Source organism: Primulina eburnea, chromosome 1, assembly GCF_022965805.1.
Source record: "Primulina eburnea isolate SZY01 chromosome 1, ASM2296580v1, whole genome shotgun sequence".
NCBI classification, from domain to species: domain Eukaryota; kingdom Viridiplantae; phylum Streptophyta; class Magnoliopsida; order Lamiales; family Gesneriaceae; genus Primulina; species Primulina eburnea.
The window spans coordinates 14,702,938-14,721,006 of record NC_133101.1 but is presented as its reverse complement, the minus strand read 5'-3'; the positions used below and the strand labels follow the sequence as shown (position 1 = coordinate 14,721,006).

The following is an 18,069-nucleotide window of genomic DNA, read 5'->3' as shown; positions in this document are numbered from 1 at the left end:
CCGAGGCTACACGGACCCCCACAGGGACCAGGCACGGGGTCCGTGCCCCTCCTCCTTTTCGATGTCTTTTTACAGAGTCTAGACGGACCCAGGCACGGGGTCCGTGTCCTTCGTTTTTTGGGAAAAATATTTTAGTATACTTTGAGGTTCGATGTCATGGTTTAGTGCAAGGGTTATCAAGGTCGTGCCATGAGAAATTGTAAAATGTCCTAAGGAATGATTGAGCTTGAGAGTAAGTTTAATTTCTACGTCTAAGTTATGCAAGTTAAGTATGCAATTTCATGTTAGTATGTCGCAGCAACGGACCCAGTCGAAGTCCAACGAGTCCCTCAACGTCAAGTAAGTATGATGACGTGCAAAGAAAATATTTTAAGTTTTTGGAGGTATGCTAAATGTCTTGTGACCAAAATTATATTAGGATTGGAAAGCGTTAAATTATGAACGGCGACCAATCCGCCCGTTACATTATGAACGGAGACCAATCCGCCCATTAAATTATGAACGGGTTAGGTCGAGGTTGGAAAGCGTTAAATTATGAACGTGAACCAACCAGCCCGTTAAATTATGAACAAAGATCTCATGTATGTGGCAGTGGATACGTCCCTGTCAGCCCAGTACTGTGGTTTGTATGTTCAGGCATTTATTATGTTATGGGCCACTTGCTTTGAAACATACATCTACGCAAAATAAAGTCATGTATGTTTAAGTAAGTTTAGTTATGCAAGTATGCTTATGAAAGCTTTCAAGTTATGGCACGTCTATGTATGTACGTATGTTCAAGTTACGTTATGAAAGTTCAAGTTTTAGTATGTACGCTCTATTTTAAAGTTGCATGCGGTTTTATTATGTAGTACTAGCTATTTCCCAGTTTATACGTGTTGAGTCTTTAGACTCACTAGACTTGATCGATGCAGGTGAGTATGTTGATGAGGAGACAGGAGGTGGCGACCAAGGGGCAGGCTTGGACTGAGCGAGAGGCTAACCCGAGGACCGCAATGTTTATGTTTTTATGCAAAAGTTAAATTACTCTGATTTCATGTTTGATGGAAACACTTTGAGTAAACCTTTTGTGAGCAAATTTTATCGAAGTTATTTTGAGCAACCATGTCTTATGGGGGACTTGGTTGAGGTATTTTATGGCAAACATTGAAAGTATTTTTACATTCAATAAAATTTTTAATTTTTCCGCAAATTTTAAATAGCAAAAGTACGGTACGTTACAGTTGGTATCAGAGCGGTGTTTTTGTAAAGGGTTACGCCTACTTCCAGTCGCAAGAAGCTCACGAAGTCACACCTCAAGTCTGTAAGTTTTAAGATTTTAAATTATTTCATGTATTAAGAATTCAAGTCATGATTTCAGCATGTGCATGTTTTAATGCAATCACCTGTATGTTTACATGACATACGTTTTAGAGTACATGTATATATGTCGTTATGAATTGAGATTGGATCTTTAAAATTTTTATGCATGTTACGACATGAAATGAGATATTATTTAATTTTCTTGCATGTTGGCGTGGTGGACTTGGACATGATTAAGAATTTAGCTTTTGGGCGTTACAAAGTGTTGATAGCGATTTGAGTATATTGATTTTTGGTTATTAAGCACTGATGTTCTACTCTTCGAGTCATAAGTTAGTCATGAAAATTCTGAATGCTTTTGGGAAGTAAAATTTTTTAACACTGATGATTCGTGGTTACTAGATGAGTTAAGTTTTGAAAACTTCGTATAAGGATTAATGATTCGAAATCTGTGACGACCTTTAGAAGTAAAAAAAAAAAGAGTATAATTTGGGATTTTAAGTATTGATGGAAATGTAAGATTAGTTATAAGGATTGAATTGCACGAATTGAGAACTTTAAGGACCTAATTGCAATAACCAATATATTGAGGACCTAAGCGCAAAAAAAAAATCTAAAGGACTATTTTCAAAATTTACCGAAGTTTGGGATTAAATTCTGAGTTTCGAGAATTTTAGGTTTTATGAGGCTAAAATCGAAAATTTTATGGGGACCTAAAATGCAAAATTAGAAGAGTTGTAGGGCAAAAATTATAATTTTTGAGAACTTTAAGGACCAAATTACAAATTTCGAAATTTTTGAGGATTGAGTTCGAACTTTTGAGGAACACTTGAGTAAGATCAGTAGCTTTTCGAGGTTATGGAATTGACTTTGGGTTTAATAAGCTTAAAATTATTGAACTTTATGTTACGAGAAATCTATAAGATGGAATTAGGAATGCCAAGGACTTATGGGTAATTGTAGGATTTTCAAAATTATTGACAAGGTTGAGTAATTGTCAAGAAAATTAGGAATTTATTTTGCAATTGTTAAGGGATTGGAGAAATTAGTTTAGCGGTAAGTGAAAATTGAATGTTTAAAATGATAGGAATTTTCGGTGATTTAGGCTAGAAGGATATTTAGAACCTTTATATATCTGGGTTATAATGTTATAAGAAATGGTAATCAAGGACATTGTTGGATGAATCAATGTCGGACTTGAAAATTTAAGCGTTGGTGAAAAAACGTTGTGGCAAATTAACAATTTAATGTGATGACGATTTAAGGTATAGTTGAGTAGTTAGTTAAGTTATAAGAGTAGACATTGAGATAACGGATTGTTGGGAACTGAAGTTTGAGGTGTCATAAGTTTTAGTTATGATCTTAACTGTTAGGACTATACTTTATTGGAATTTGATTTTTCTAGAAAGTTGGGTATGATTGACGGTTAGGTTACTAGATAGATTCATGTAAGGATTGAGATAGACGCCTTGTCTTGAGGAAATTTTGTAATCCATTAAGCAACTTGGGAATAAGTGAAGGTGTTTGTTTGGAATTATGTTATCCAAAACTATTTGGGTTGCGTAAGTTTGAATTGCAAATGTACGGATATGGGTGTTCATACGGAGGCTTTGGGTGAAATAAAAACAAAAGGGGATTAGTTGCGTTCAACATGGATTACCAATAGATGAATATTAAGGTTTTTTATCGAGTAAGAAATCTAAAATCTTGACATGGGGATTCTAGAACGCCATGGTTTATAAGTGAATTTGATTTATTGGAGTTAGTCTAAAGCTACTATAGGATAACTTATTAATTTTTATGCGCTAGAATTAATTAAGCATTGAGGATACTTAAGAATGCGACATTTTTTTCGATGAGAAAAGTTCAGAGTCCTAGGCCCCAACTTTATTGTAATTGGGAAGAGAATAGTTTAAGCATGTAATTGATGTTAGAAAGATTTTATATAACAGGTTGAAGATTGGTTTTGGGTATTTTGGGTTTTATGGATTAACACTACTCAAATTTAAGACTTGCAACAATTTTGTAATTGAGATGTACTTGTAAATAGTTAAGTTACGTAAGTTTGTTGTCGTAAGGTAAAGATTCGATTCAAGGATCGTAGGTCAATATTATTATGGGGTTAAGATAAGGTTTAACTTTTGAGTGTAGTACCAAGGATAGAAGTTGATCAATAACTTTTGGTGCTAAGATTTCTTAAGTTGAACTGCATAAATGCTAATGTAATAGATCGACGAACATTACGGGTAAAGTATAAAGAAAGTAAGATACGATAAGTTTGAACCACCATTTCTATCATTGGGAATTGTGAGAAAAGTCAAAATTCGAGGTCGTAGTAAAATAAAACTAAGACGCCATAAGTCGCTTTAAGTTGTGATTCGTAGACGAGGTTTTTGATAGGAAATTTAATTAAGATTGAAGAGACGTATTGACAGCTTAGGAATTAGATTTTTATCAGAGTAGCGCAACGGAAGCATATATTATTGGGATACTAGAATTAAGAATCTAAAATTTTGGATTTTCGAGGATAAGCGAATTTCGGGGACGAAATTCAATTTAAGGGGGATAGATTGTGACGTCCCAAAACTTTAAGGTCCACGTGAGCCACATGCATGCAAGTTATTAAATTCCTTATGTATTGTATTAAATGGTTTTAATGCATGGTTATTTCATTAATTTGGGTTTTAATTCATGATTTATGAATTTGCATTATTTTAAATTATAATATGTTTAGTTAATCCACGTTAAAACTTTTTCCTTGATTTTTAGTTTCAGGCGATTATTCGAGGCGGGATCGAGGAAATGTGTGAGGGACTTGTTCCTGATTAATATTTTATTAACACACAATCAGGATTAATTATTATAAACAGCGAAAACGAGTTAAAATTTTGCTTTTTGGCCCAATAGAAATTTCGGCATGACCTCCCCGTAAATAGGACATACCGGAAAAATATAAAATAACCAAAACGACTAAATCAAAACCCTCAACAAACATCCAATACGAAACAATGCCAACCAGGCACAATCACAACAACGATCCTCCACAAACACAATATACAACTACTCGGGGCATACCCCGGTAATACATAGACTCCATAATACATAAATATAATATCTGGGGACTCGATGACTGAACTCACAGAGAAAAACAATGAAAGCTTGAGCTCAAAACTCAAAGAGCTCTAGCGCCCCTCGGTGCTTCATCCTGAGCAGCCGAAGACGAACCACCTGCATGACCTGCTATGGAAACACAGAACAAACCACAGCAGTCCCAAAGGACATGGGTCAAACCCCAGTAAGAAGATCAAATAAATTACAGCATATATAAATGACATGTAATGAAATCAATGCAATGCATGTACGGGTGCAAGATGTCTGGATATCAGGAGTCAAAGGATCGATATCAACAATCATAATATGCTCGAGCTGGTCCACGACTCAGCGGACAGTGTCTAGGGATATGGCTTCATACTTGATGCCAGCAACTACCTAAGCCGGACCGAGTCAAGGTGCCCAAAATCCACAAGACACAATATAATATCATATACAGATCTCAATCGAATATCAACGGGTATCAATAACTGAAGGGCTCAATATGAATGTGTGCTCAACAATGTATATCAATCCATAGATTATTCCAATATATTTGAAAATCATGTTTTATTTTAAGAAAATGAGGAATAATCTTAAATTTGCATCCAAATTCCACAAAGAGCACATAATCACATAATTCACATAAAATCAATTAACTCACATCAATTAAATTACACGTCGACATAGACGCTGTAAGAAATCGATCAATCCGTACCTTAACCTTCAAATTAAATTACCACAATAATTACGAAGACCTCGGCGCTTCCTGGTTATCAAAACCTGTGGCAATTAATTTATTTTCATCAATTAAATACTCAACTCTTATCCAATTACAATTTCCAAATTCCAGCTTGTACCTAGGATCGATTTTGTGAAGGCCTGAAAATACTTACTTTGAAAATTTTCGGAAAATTTAAAAATTTTCTTGTTAAAGAACTTAAATGACCTCATTCATAAAGTCACTGATTAATCAAGTTCAATGTTTCAAATTATTGCAGCGGAAGAAAAATAAAGTTGCCAACAATAACAATTTAAAAATTGTCCAACGGCTGATTAAATTGTTTGCGGAAAAATAACAACTGCTGCGCTGAGGTCTTCGGGTGCCACTACTGCCGACCCAAGCTGGCTCACTGGTCCCCGTCCTCTGCCCTGGCCTCATCAGTACCTGCAACAATCAAGTCTAGTGAGCCTAAAGACTCAGCATGCATATATCGCAGGTAACGAGTAAAATCTGAAGTAAAATATGCATGGGATAAAATATCATGTCATGAGGTATACTGAAAATAATCTATACTCATGCTGAAAATAATCTGTACTGAACAATTATAATACGTGCATAACTGAACTGATAATCACAGTTAAAATGTTTGCTCCTTGGAGCCTGTACTGAAATAACTGGTAAAATTTTCTGTTGAGATTATGTTTTACGCCTGTGGCCACTACACTAAGCTGAACTGATCGGTAACTGCTACCGGGGAGTCTGAAACTGAACTGAGCTTGCCGGTCACTGGCGACCGGGTGGTACCAAACTGAACTGAGCGGTCACTGGCGACCGTATAAAATAATACTCCCACATAGTGAATGAACCACAAGCCATATCGCATAAATCTCAAAAATAATCATTTTCTGTTTTTCATGCACGTAATATAATTAACTGGCATAATTAAAAATCCTGTAATTTTTCCGACTAGATTGGATTGGATCGTCCCCCAGGCTCGCTGCAACCTAATTGTGCAATTAAAAATATGCAATAGCTTAAACTTGACCAACTATGCAATTTAGTTTGAAAATGCGACAATTACGTCTAACGACTTCGTATTTAATCATGACTCCGAACCAACGCGAACCAACACTGAACCACCGTAATGTCATGATTAAAATACGCTGAAAATAATGAAATAATGCTCCTAAAATTATGATGGTCGAAATCTAGGTGGAATGGAGGCCAAAACAAGAAACGCTCTTTCGAGAGTCAATTTGGCACATCGCACCGTAAATTCTCGTACGACTTCAAAAATGATCCGAATGACGAACGGCCAAAAACATGACCTTCCTAACTTAAAGGGGAAATGTCCAGTCCAAGGCCATAGGCTAAAAGCCGACCGAGAACTCGAACGAGCCTCTGAACCGACACAGCAACTTGCTGTAAAATTCCAGCAGCTGCGCAACTAAAAGACTTGCGTTGGTTTCGAGACTATCGGCCATTAGGGGCGTGAACCACCGACCAGAGACTCTTACCAACATCCCAAGGAATGATTTGAACCATGGCTAAGGGCCCTAGGCCAGCCACAATTCGAAATATTCCAGAAACAATCGAAAGGAGTTCACCCGAGAGCAATTCTGCACGTCGGGGTATGGTTCTTGTTTTGCTGTCACGGATCGTTCCATTGGCCATTTGATTGACCATGGCACAATCTAGACATCTAGGGGCAGTGTATGAACCGTGGCTAAGAGCCATAGGCCAACCAAGATCCATACCAAACCACCAAACTCGAAATGCATGTTGCTGTCAAAAGAAGGGAAACCGAGAGGGGAGGGGCTGTTCTTGCTTCGTTGGTTGTCTAGCTTCGTTCCAGTGACCATTTCATTGACCATGGCACAATCTAGACATCTAGGGCATGGTATGACCGTGGCTAAGGGCCATAGGCCAACCAAGATCCACACCATTCCACCAAATTGAACACACACATGCTGTAAAATGAAGAGGGGCGAAAGGGTGCAGGGGCTGTTCTTGGGTTGGATTTAAAAACCGATGCACCATGGACCAAGCCACCAAAAGGGCGACTTAGTCACGTCTTAGACTTGCTAGGGGAGTGATCCAACCATGGCTAAGAGCCCTTAGGGCAGCCAAGATCAGATCCAACCCCTTGACATAAAAACTGAAATTTTGAACACCATTTTCTGCACCTATGGGACTTGCTGTCAATTCGGTTTATACATCAAGCATGGGACTGAAACCAATATTCTAACATGGCCCTAACATGTCCTAGTACATGTCCATAATCAGCTTTGAGCCCCTGGAAAGATCCATCCCTGAAATCGAAACAAAACATACCAATCGTGAAGCTCAAGGTGGAACAAAAATCTGCACAGAATTTTTCTTTGTTCAAGTTGCTTAAGATTTCGGTTTTTGCTCAATAAAACATGATCATGTAATGAAAAATATTTGATAATATGACTTGATTGAGGTTTAGAAAAAATATATACATGCCTTGGATTCGTTTCGAAAGAAAACGAAAATAACGAAGCGATACGGCGCGGAGGAGGCGGAGTTGCTTGCTTCTCTACCTTTCCTTGCTTTTGATTTTTCTTGCCTTCTCTTAGCTATGAGTCCCAAGGTTTTCCTCACTCAAAAACACTCTGAATTTCGTGACTAAGGGAGGGGATATGATGGAGTGGTTATGGAGAGGCAAGATCCACAAATAAAGGATCTCAATTCAAGACCAAGTCCCACACTCATTAAAATTTGACTTATTGTTGCTATCAAATAATCCCTTGGGTGATTCTAGAGTGGTAAGACCGATTTTTACCTTGCTAATGTAGACTAGGATAAGCTCTAATAATTAATTAAGTGGTGCTCCCAAAATCCTAGAATTATCCTACTAATTACATGCAAAGAATTGATCAAAAGGTTGATGAGTTGGCAAATGATAGGCTATCAACTTAAGGGGGCCGAAAATTCACTTCTAAAAATGGACGGGGAGTGTTGTTTATTTACTAAATTAATAACTCTTAAAAGCCTCACTAATCCTTTAATTAATTTAGTGAGCTAACCCCTTAATTATGCAACTTAAATGGGCTTATTTCTTAATCCCCTCAAGCAACTTAAATAATTCCTTAAACTTCTTTTTAACTTAAATGAACTTACTTGCTAGCTAAATTAACTCTCGGAAATATTTCTCGAATCTTAAATTCTATCTTAAAACTCCAACTCCGGTCCGGCCTCACTGAAATAACTGAAATGCTAAAAATCAACTACTGAACTGAAATAATAAAATAATTAACTTCAAAAAAATGCATTTAAAATAATCATGCAATGAAGTCAATTAAATTTAAAAATCCTGAATTATGCATGGCTTATACGTAGACTGATTTACGGGTTCTACAGATTTTAAGGTCATAACTCAATCAAAACCTAACCGAATTACACTTATCATATATGGATGAAATCCTAACTCAAAATCCACAACCATTTAAATTCACTAAAAATCCAATTTCAACAATTTAGGCATTTTAAATTCCTAAAATTCCAATATTCGACTAAAAGGCAAAAACTTGTGTGAGACGGTCTCACGGGTCATATTTGTGAGACGGGTCTCTTATTTGGGTCACCCATGAAAAAGTATTACTTTTTATGCTACGAGTATTACTTTTTATTGTGAATATGGGTAGGGTTGACCCGTCTCACGGATTATGACCCGTGAGACGGTCTCACATGAGACTCACTCCGACTAAAATGCCTAAAATTAATCATTTTAATTTTATTGTCGCAAAATATTCTTTTCAGCTTTAAATGGCGTTAACTAATATTTAAGCGACTACGATAAATTCTAGGTTCACCAGATAATACCTCCAACTCGTACAATTCTGGAACCTACAACAATAACCCAATAATTAATCAATAATGATACAATCTTTTAGTCTAAATTAAATTAAATTCACATAGACGACAATTCGCACCGATACAGCTTGTACTTCCAATAACAGTGGCTAAACTCGAGCCTAAACCGAAGCTACCGGAAACAGGCGGCAAACTCGCCGGAGAAGATGACCGGAATCACGCAGAAAAACGGAGCCGACCGGTTGTTCTCGAAAATTTGCAAAATTGGTACCAAAAGAAAGCTTACAACCTAAGGAACAAAACTCCTCAATCAATTTTCAGTTTTGAGTGGCGGAAGGCGGCGATTTCGGCGGTGCAAGATGCGGCGGTTTCCGATGGGTTTCTGGGAATCGCGTTTTTACCTAGCAAGAGTGGTATCAATGGATAGCTCTCGTCATGGGCTTTCCAAATCTATATTTACTTGAATTTTTCGACGACCGGTGCGGCCACAATCGGCGGTCAAAGCGAACGGAAATGGAAATGGAAATAAGAACAGAAGCTACGGGAATTTGGAGAGGATTCGTGTGTGTTTAGGTGTAGTGTGTGTGAGAGAGTGATTATAATATATATATATATATAATATCTATGTATGCGTGTGTATGTATTTGTGTGTATATATATATATATATATATATATATATATATATATATATATTATGTGTGTTTATCTTCTTCTCTTGGGTTCGAAACTTGACCCGGTCTATTTTATTTCAACTCTTGTGTACTATAAAATTTAAATATGCATTTTAATATCGTCTATAAACCGATATTTTCTAATAAATATTTTTAAACACACTATTTAATTATTTGGCTTAATTATTTTAAATTCCTCAATTTAAAATAATTACTCTTAATTATCGCCAAATAACATATAATTAAATCGGGTCATTACATTTCTCCCCCTCTAACAAAAGATTTCGTCTTCGAAATCAAACACACAACACACCTTATATACAACATAGTCAAACATCTACCACTGATTATTCATAGGAAAGTCAGAGTACATGGAATAATCTATAACAGTTTCAAACAAGTGAGGCCATTCTTGCCGCATTTTAGCCTCCAGCTCCCATGTAGCCTCTTCAGTCCCATGTCTACTCCACTGTACCATAACCAGTGGAATTGTCTTATTTCGAAGTTGCTTATCCTTATGATTAAGAATTTGTATAGGATACTCAACGTGGCTAAGGGAACTGTCTAACTCCACATCCTCGGGTCTCAGAACATGAGATAGATCTGGCTCATACTTCCGCAGCATCGATACATGAAACACATCATGTATGGCAGACAAACTCTGCGGCAAGTTCAATCTATAAGCCAATAAACCGATCCTCTCAACAATAGTATACGGTCCAATATAACGTGGAGCTAACTTCCCTTTTCTCCCAAATCTCATCGTGCCGCGAAATGTTGACACCTTTAGAAAAACTTGATCACCAACTTGAAATTCCAAAGGTCTACGCCTTTTATTTGCATAGCTAGCTTGACGATCCTGAGATGCTTTCATTCTTTTTCTGATCAAATCAATCTTTTCATTCATCTCTTCAACAAATTCAGGTTGTGCCAATGGTTTTTCTCCAATCTCATTCCAACATATCGGCGATCGACACCTTCTACCATACAAAGCTTCAAATGGTGCCATTCCAATAGTCGTTTGGAAACTGTTATTGTATGAGAATTCTACCAATGATAAAGATTCTTGCCAATTACCTCCGAAATCCATAACTACTGACCGAAGCATATCTTCCAAAGTCTGAATGGTTCTTTCTGTCTGACCATCAGTTTGGGGATGATAAGCTGTGCTCATAGCCAACTTAGTTCCCAAAGCATTTTGAAGACTGCTCCAAAACTTAGATGCAAATCTTGGATCTCTATCAGACACAATAGACACTGGAACTCCATGCAACCGAACCACATTATCCAAATATAACCTGCCATTTTCTTGTAAGGATAGGTACGATCATATGGAATGAAATGTGCTGACTTGGACAATCTATCAACTATAACCCAGATAGCATCACAGCCTCTGATAGACCTGGTTAAGTGAGTCACGAAGTCCATTGCAATATGTTCCCAGTTCCATTGTGGTATTTCTAAACTCTGTAACATACCTCCAGGTTTCATTCTCTCAACTTTCACCTGTTGGCATGTCAAACATCTTGCTACAAATTCAGAAATGTCTTTCTTCATCGCATCCCACCAGAAATAAGGTCTCAATATCTGGTACATCCTACGATTACCAGGATGAACACTATGGCGACTACAATGCGCCTCTTGAAGCAATGCTTCTCTCAATTCTGCAACATTTGGTACCACTAATCTGTTATTCATTCGCAAACAACCATCTGATGAGACATTATACTTATCTGGATTACCAGACAAAACCAACTCTTTTGATTTCTGAACTTTTGGATCTGTCTTTTGAGCCTTTTTAATTTCAGCAATAATCTGTGGCTCAAACTGCAATGCAGAAACAACAAAATAATTATCTTGTGGCTGAAAATTCCATCCAGAAGTACACAATTCATCATGATTCTGCCAAATATGAATGGATGCTAACATGCCATCCTGATACTTCCGGCTTAATGCATCTGCAACCTGATTCATCTTCCCTGGTTGATACTGTAATTCACATTCAAAATCCTTCAATAGATCTAACCAACGTCTCTGCCTCATATTCAGCTCTGACTGAGTAAACAGATATTTCAAACTCTTATGATCTGAGTAAATAATAAACTGTTCACCATATAGATAGTGTCGCCAAATTTTCAAGGCAAAAACAATGGCTGCAAGTTCAAGACCATGAACTGGATATCGGGATTCATGTACCTTTAGTTGCCTCGAAGCATAGGCAATAACCTTTCCATGTTGCATCAATACACATCCCAATCCTTTAGCTGATGCATCTGTACAAACCACAAATCCACCTGATCCAGATGGCAACGCCAACACTGGTGTTGTCGTCAATTTCTCTTTCAGTTTCAGAAAACTCTGCTCACACTCTTCTGACCAAATAAATCTTGCATCCTTCTTGGTCAGTTGGGTGATGGGTCGGGAAATCTGAGAAAACCCTTCAATGAATCGTCTGTAATACCCGGCCAATCCCATAAAACTTCGAACCTCTGGTACATTGGTTGGTCTAGTCCAATTCAAGACCGCTTCAATTTTACTTGGATCGACGGATATTTCTTTGGCTGATATCACATGACCCAAAAATATGATTTGATCCAACCAGAATTCACACTTTGACAATTTAGCATACAACTGAGCATCACGAAGTGTTTGAAGAACTAATCTCAAATGCTCTCTATGTTCCTTTCTTGACTTTGAATACACCAGTATATCATCAATAAAAACAATAACAAACTTGTCCAGAAAATTCCTGAACACTCGGTTCATTAAATCCATAAATACTGCCGGTGCATTAGTCAACCCAAATGGCATCACCAAAAATTCATAATGCCCGTATCTGGTTCTAAAAGCTGTCTTAGGAACATCTTCCTCTCTAACTCGAAGTTGATGGTATCCTGATCGTAGATCAATTTTTGAATATACTGAAGTTCCCTGTAGTTGATCAAACAAATCATCGATTCTAGGCAAAGGGTATTTATTCTTGATGGTGACCCGATTCAATTGCCTATAATCAATGCACATTCTCATGGAACCATCTTTCTTTTTAACAAACAAAACAGGGGCTACCCAAGGTGACATACTAGGTCGTATGTACCCTTTTTCCAGTAAATCCTGCAATTGCTCTTTCAACTCTTTAAGTTCTGCAGGTGCCATTCTATACGGAGATTTTGAAATTGGAGCAGTTCCTGGCATCAATTCGATGCTAAAATCAAGCTCTCTCTGCGGTGGAAAACATGGTATCTCCTCCAGAAAAACATCAGAAAATTCTTTCACCACCGGTATATCAGACAATCTCGGCTCTTCCTTTAAAGCATCCACAGCATAAATCATATATCCCTCATTTCCTAAGGATAATAGCTTAAACATTTCCATCGCTGAAACTAAGGGTATTTTAGCTTGAGATCCTCGACCATAAAAATTCCATTTGTCACCAAGATGAGGTCGAAAACGTACTACACCATGAAAACAGTCTACAGTAGCTCGATAATTTGTCAAGGTATCCATACCAATGATACAATCAAAGTCATACATCGGTAACACAATCAAATTAGTAATCATAATACTGTCACCGAAATGAAATACACAGTTCAACACAATCTGCCCTGATAAAATCACTTTACCAGCTGGAGTGGACACAGATGCAAACTCATGCAATGATGTAGTCACAAAGTCATATTCATCACAAAATTGGATGCGAGGAAAGAGTGAGATGCTCCTGTATCAAATAAAACTCGTGCAGTGTAACCATTAATTAAACAAGTACCTGCGATTACACCAGCTGGAGCCTCTCTGGCTTGATCCTCTGTCAAAGCATACACTCTAGCCTGTTGTGGACCTGGGAATGATTGAGGTGCATTACCCCGAACCTGTGGATAATTGGACTGCTGAAAAGATTGCGCAGGAGTAAAGGGTCTCTGAGACGAACCACCCGAAAAACCACCTCTATTCTGAGGAAACTGTTGTGGTCTCATCTGCCCTTGAGTACGGTTTGGACAAGCTCTAGCAAAGTGTCCTGTCTGACCGCAATTATGACAAGTCCCACGTACACCACCACACTGAGATGTATGATGTCTACCTCCACAACGCTCACAATACACCACTGAATACTGATTTCCTGAAAACGGCGTCCCCGATACACTTTTAGATCCACTTGAGCTAGATGAACTCGACTGGCCTTTCTTCTTGAAGTTCTGTCCTCTGGGCTTAAACCTTTGAGGTTTTTGGTGTTGGAAGAACTGCTGCTGCTGAAAAGGCTGCTGAGGTACATAAGATGATGTACCCATTGGTAATTGCATACCTCCACTGGGTATCTGTAAAGTCTGCTGCTGATTATCTCTTTGAAATCCTGCTTCTAATCTTATTGCCTTGTTGACTGCATCGGCATAGCTAACAGGATTACTATCCAGAACCAAGGAATATAAATGAGAACCCAATCCTTCCAGAAATTTCTCCATTTTTGCCCCATCATTACCAGCGATATGCGGCACGTAAATCAATAAAGATGATAATTGTCGAGCATATTCCACAACTGGTAAATTACCCCGAACCAATTTATGAAATGCAGATGATTTGGCAGCATAATAAGAAGGCGGAGAATACTCTTGTCTGAACTGAATACTGAAAACATCCCAAGTAATAACTGTGCCAGCATCACGCAAAGCCCTGGCAGTAGCCTCCCACCAACGTTCAGCATTGTCCCTAAGCTGAAGAACTACTAATTTTACTCTTCGGTTGGAATCATATTCCACCAAATCAAACAAATTATTCATGGCCCTTAACCAACTTTCAGCTTTTTCATTACCTTCGGAGCCATCAAAGATAGGAGGATTCAGATTCTGAAATCTCGATACCACCAATTCCATATCATTCACTCTACGGGTGATCTGTTCAACTTCCACATTAACATTTTGTACCACTTCACCAGTAGGTCGACCACGTCTACCTTGAGCATTCACATCAATACCATCCATATTCTGAGCACCAGACTCTTGAACCACTTCTTTACCTTTCCTACCTCTCGGTGCCATTCTACAAAACCAAAGTTAATTCCCAAAATATTCATTAACTTCAAAATAATTCAAAGCACCGAAAAGGAAATGCCAAAATGCTCAAGAATCCATTACCTACTAATGCCAAAACATGTTCATCTCTAAAATACTAACATGCAATTCAAACCAGGCAAAAGCAAGTAATTCCAAATAATCAATCACATGCGCACAATTTATTTGTGCCTAGACTAGAGTGTACTAACTCTATACGAGCGTATCCCAGTCTACGCTCTGATACCAAACTGTGAGGGCCTTGTTCCTGATTAATATTTTATTAACACACAATCAGGATTAATTATTATAAACAGCGAAAACGAGTTAGAATTTTAATTTTTGGCCCAATAGAAATTTCGGCATGACCTCCCCGTAAATAGGACATACCGGAAAAATATAAAATAACCAAAACGACTAAATCAAAACCCTCAACAAACATCCAATACGAAACAATGCCAACCAGGCACAATCACAACAACGATCCTCCACAAACACAATATACAACTACTCGGGGCATACCCCGGTAATACATAGACTCCATAATACATAAATATAATATCTGGGGACTCGATGACTGAACTCACAGAGAAAAACAATGAAAGCTTGAGCTCAAAACTCAAAGAGCTCTAGCGCCCCTCGGTGCTTCCTCCTGAGCAGCCGAAGACGAAACACCTGCATGACCTGCTATGGAAACACAGAACAAACCACAGCAGTCCCAAAGGACATGGATCAAACCCCAGTACGAAGATCAAATAAATTACAACATATATAAATGACATGTAATGAAATCAATGCAATGCATGTACGGGTGCAAGATGTCTGGATATCAGGAGTCAAAGGATCGATATCAACAATCATAATATGCTCGAGCTGGTCCATGACTCAGCGGACCTGTCCACGACTCAGCGAACAGTGTCTAGGGATATGGCTTCACACTTGATGCCAGCAACTACCTAAGCCGGACCGAGTCAAGGTGCCCAAAATCCACAAGACACAATATAATATCATATACAGATCTCAATCGAATATCAACGGGTATCAATAACTGAAGGGCTCAATATGAATGTGTGCTCAACAATGTATATCAATCCATAGATTATTCCAATATATTTGAAAATCATGTTTTATTTTAAGAAAATGAGGAATAATCTTAAATTTGCATCCAAATTCCACAAAGAGCACATAATCACATAATTCACATAAAATCAATTAACTCACATCAATTAAATTACACGTCGACATAGACGCTGTAAGAAATCGATCAATCCGTACCTTAACCTTCAAATTAAATTACCACAATAATTACGAATACCTCGGCGCTTCCTGGTTATCAAAACCTGTGGCAATTAATTTATTTTCATCAATTAAATGCTCAACTCTTATCCAATTACAATTTCCAAATTCCAGCTTGTACCTAGGATCGATTTTAAGGTCATAACTCAATCAAAACCTAACCGAATTACACTTATCATATATGGCTGAAATCCTAACTCAAAATCCACAACCATTTAAATTCACTCAAAATCCAATTTCAACAATTTAGGCATTTTAAATTCCTAAAATTCTAATATTCGACTAAAATGCCTAAAATTAATCATTTTAATTTTATCGTTGCAAAATATTCTTTTCAGCTTTAAATGGCGTTAACTAATATTTAAGCGACTACGATAAATTCTAGGTTCACCAGATAATACCTCAAACTCGTACAATTCTGGAACCTACAACAATAACCCAATAATTAATCAATAATGATACAATATTTGAGTCTAAATTAAATTAAATTCACATAGACAACAATTCGCACCGATACAGCTTGTACTTCCAATAACAGTGGCTAAACTCGAGCCTAAACCGAAGCTACCGAAAACAGGCGGCAAACTCGCCGGAGAAGATGACCGGAATCACGCAGAAAAACGGAGCCGACCGGTTGTTCTCGAAAATTTGCAAAATTGGTACCAAAAGAAAGCTTACAACCTAAGGAACAAAACTCCTCAATCAATTTTCAGTTTTGAGTGGCGGAAGGCGGTGATTTCGGCGGTGCAAGATGCGGCGATTTCCGATGGGTTTCTGGGAATCGCGTTTTTACCTAGCAAGAGTGGTATCAATGGATAGCTCTCTTCATGGGCTTTCCAAATCTATATTTACTTGAATTTTTCGACGACCAGTGCGGCCACAATCGGCGGTCAAAGCGAACGGAAATTGAAATGGAAATAAGAACAGAAGCTACGGGAATTTGGAGAGGATTTGTGTGTGTTTTAGGTGTAGTGTGTGAGAGAGAGTGATTATAATATATATATATATATATATATATATAATATCTATGTATGCGTGTGTATGTATGTGTGTGTATATATATATATATATATATATATATATATATATATATATATATATATATATATATTATGTGTGTTTCTCTTCTTCTCTTGGGTTCGAAACTTGACCCGGTCTATTTTATTTCAACTCTTGTGTACTATAAAATTTAAATATGCATTTTAATATCGTCTATAAACCGATATTTTCTAATAAATATTTTTAAACACACTATTTAATTATTTGGCTTAATTATTTTAAATTCCTCAATTTAAAATAATTACTCTTAATTATCGCCAAATAACATATAATTAAATCGGGTCATTACAAAATGAGACCGGCGACGATTTAGGAGATTTTAAAATGGGGTATTTTATTTTAAGTCAAAGTGTCATTTTAAATGATTTATTTAGTTTCTAGCAATTTTAAAGCCTAATTTGATATTAAGTGATTTTATGAGTTTTCAAACTTTTAAATATGTGTCACTTATGCATTTTATTTTAAATTAGAGGGGTTGGAAAAGTTAGTATTAGATTAGTATTATTTTATTATTAATTATTTACTCATGCATGATTATCCCCTAATTAGACAATTAATTATTAATTAAGCACAATTTTTGTCCAATTATTAATTATTTACCATGCATGATTATCTCTTAATTAGGCAATTAATTATTACTTAAGCGCAATTTAGCCCTTAATTACCTCTATTTTTATTATTAACTCACGCACACACACACAATAACACACACCACACCCATAAGTCACACATACTTCATTTGCACATACACATTCTTCATTTTCACCTTTTCAAGAAAGGGTAGGGTTCTTGAAGAGTAGCAGCCACCACCCTTTCCCCTTCATCATTTTAGCAATTCTCGATCATTTTTGTCGAAAGAAAAGCGCCACAAGTCGTCCCGGATCGTCCTCGCATCATCCCCGCTTCGGTATCGTCGTTTCGGTAACGTTAAAGATTTAAAGGCACGTATATTCTGTTCTTTCTGCATCGATCTTGTCATATTATATGTTGTGTTATTTTTATGCGTAAAAATTCATGTGTGACATTCGTCGTTTGAGCGGAAAATGG

General features: G+C 37.2%; 1 protein-coding gene across 10 annotated transcripts; it reads right to left on the bottom strand.

Annotated features, from left to right (window-relative positions):
* Positions 1-4,273: 4,273 nt before the first annotated feature.
* On the bottom strand, positions 4,274-17,310 carry LOC140828026 (uncharacterized). Of its 10 annotated transcripts, XM_073190997.1 has the most exons (4): positions 16,475-16,972; positions 16,365-16,388; positions 13,392-14,656; positions 4,274-4,542 (listed from the first exon to the last, which is right to left on the bottom strand). In XM_073190997.1, the coding sequence occupies exons 3-4, from the start codon at positions 14,653-14,655 to the stop codon at positions 4,475-4,477; spliced, it is 1,332 nt and encodes a 443-aa protein (XP_073047098.1). In that variant the 5' UTR covers position 14,656; positions 16,365-16,388; positions 16,475-16,972; the 3' UTR covers positions 4,274-4,474. The 10 variants fall into 10 exon arrangements, 3 of the variants coding, with proteins under 3 accessions (XP_073047098.1, XP_073047106.1, XP_073047113.1); XR_012117109.1 differs by lacking the exon at positions 13,392-14,656 and adding an exon at positions 5,111-5,175 and having other exon boundaries at positions 16,365-16,968; XR_012117108.1 differs by lacking the exon at positions 13,392-14,656 and adding an exon at positions 5,111-5,175 and having other exon boundaries at positions 4,274-4,539; positions 16,365-16,967.
* Positions 17,311-18,069: the final 759 nt, after the last annotated feature.

Excerpts from the sequence above, each read along its gene's own strand:
- LOC140828026 (XM_073190997.1), bottom strand. The coding sequence starts at position 14,655 with ATGGCACCGAGAGGTAGGAAAGGTAAAGAAGTGGTTCAAGAGTCTGGT. Across the intron at positions 4,543-13,391 it reads TCCAGCTGGTGTAATCGCAG|CAGGTCATGCAGGTGGTTCG; the intron begins GTACTTGTTTAA and ends GTGTTTCCATAG.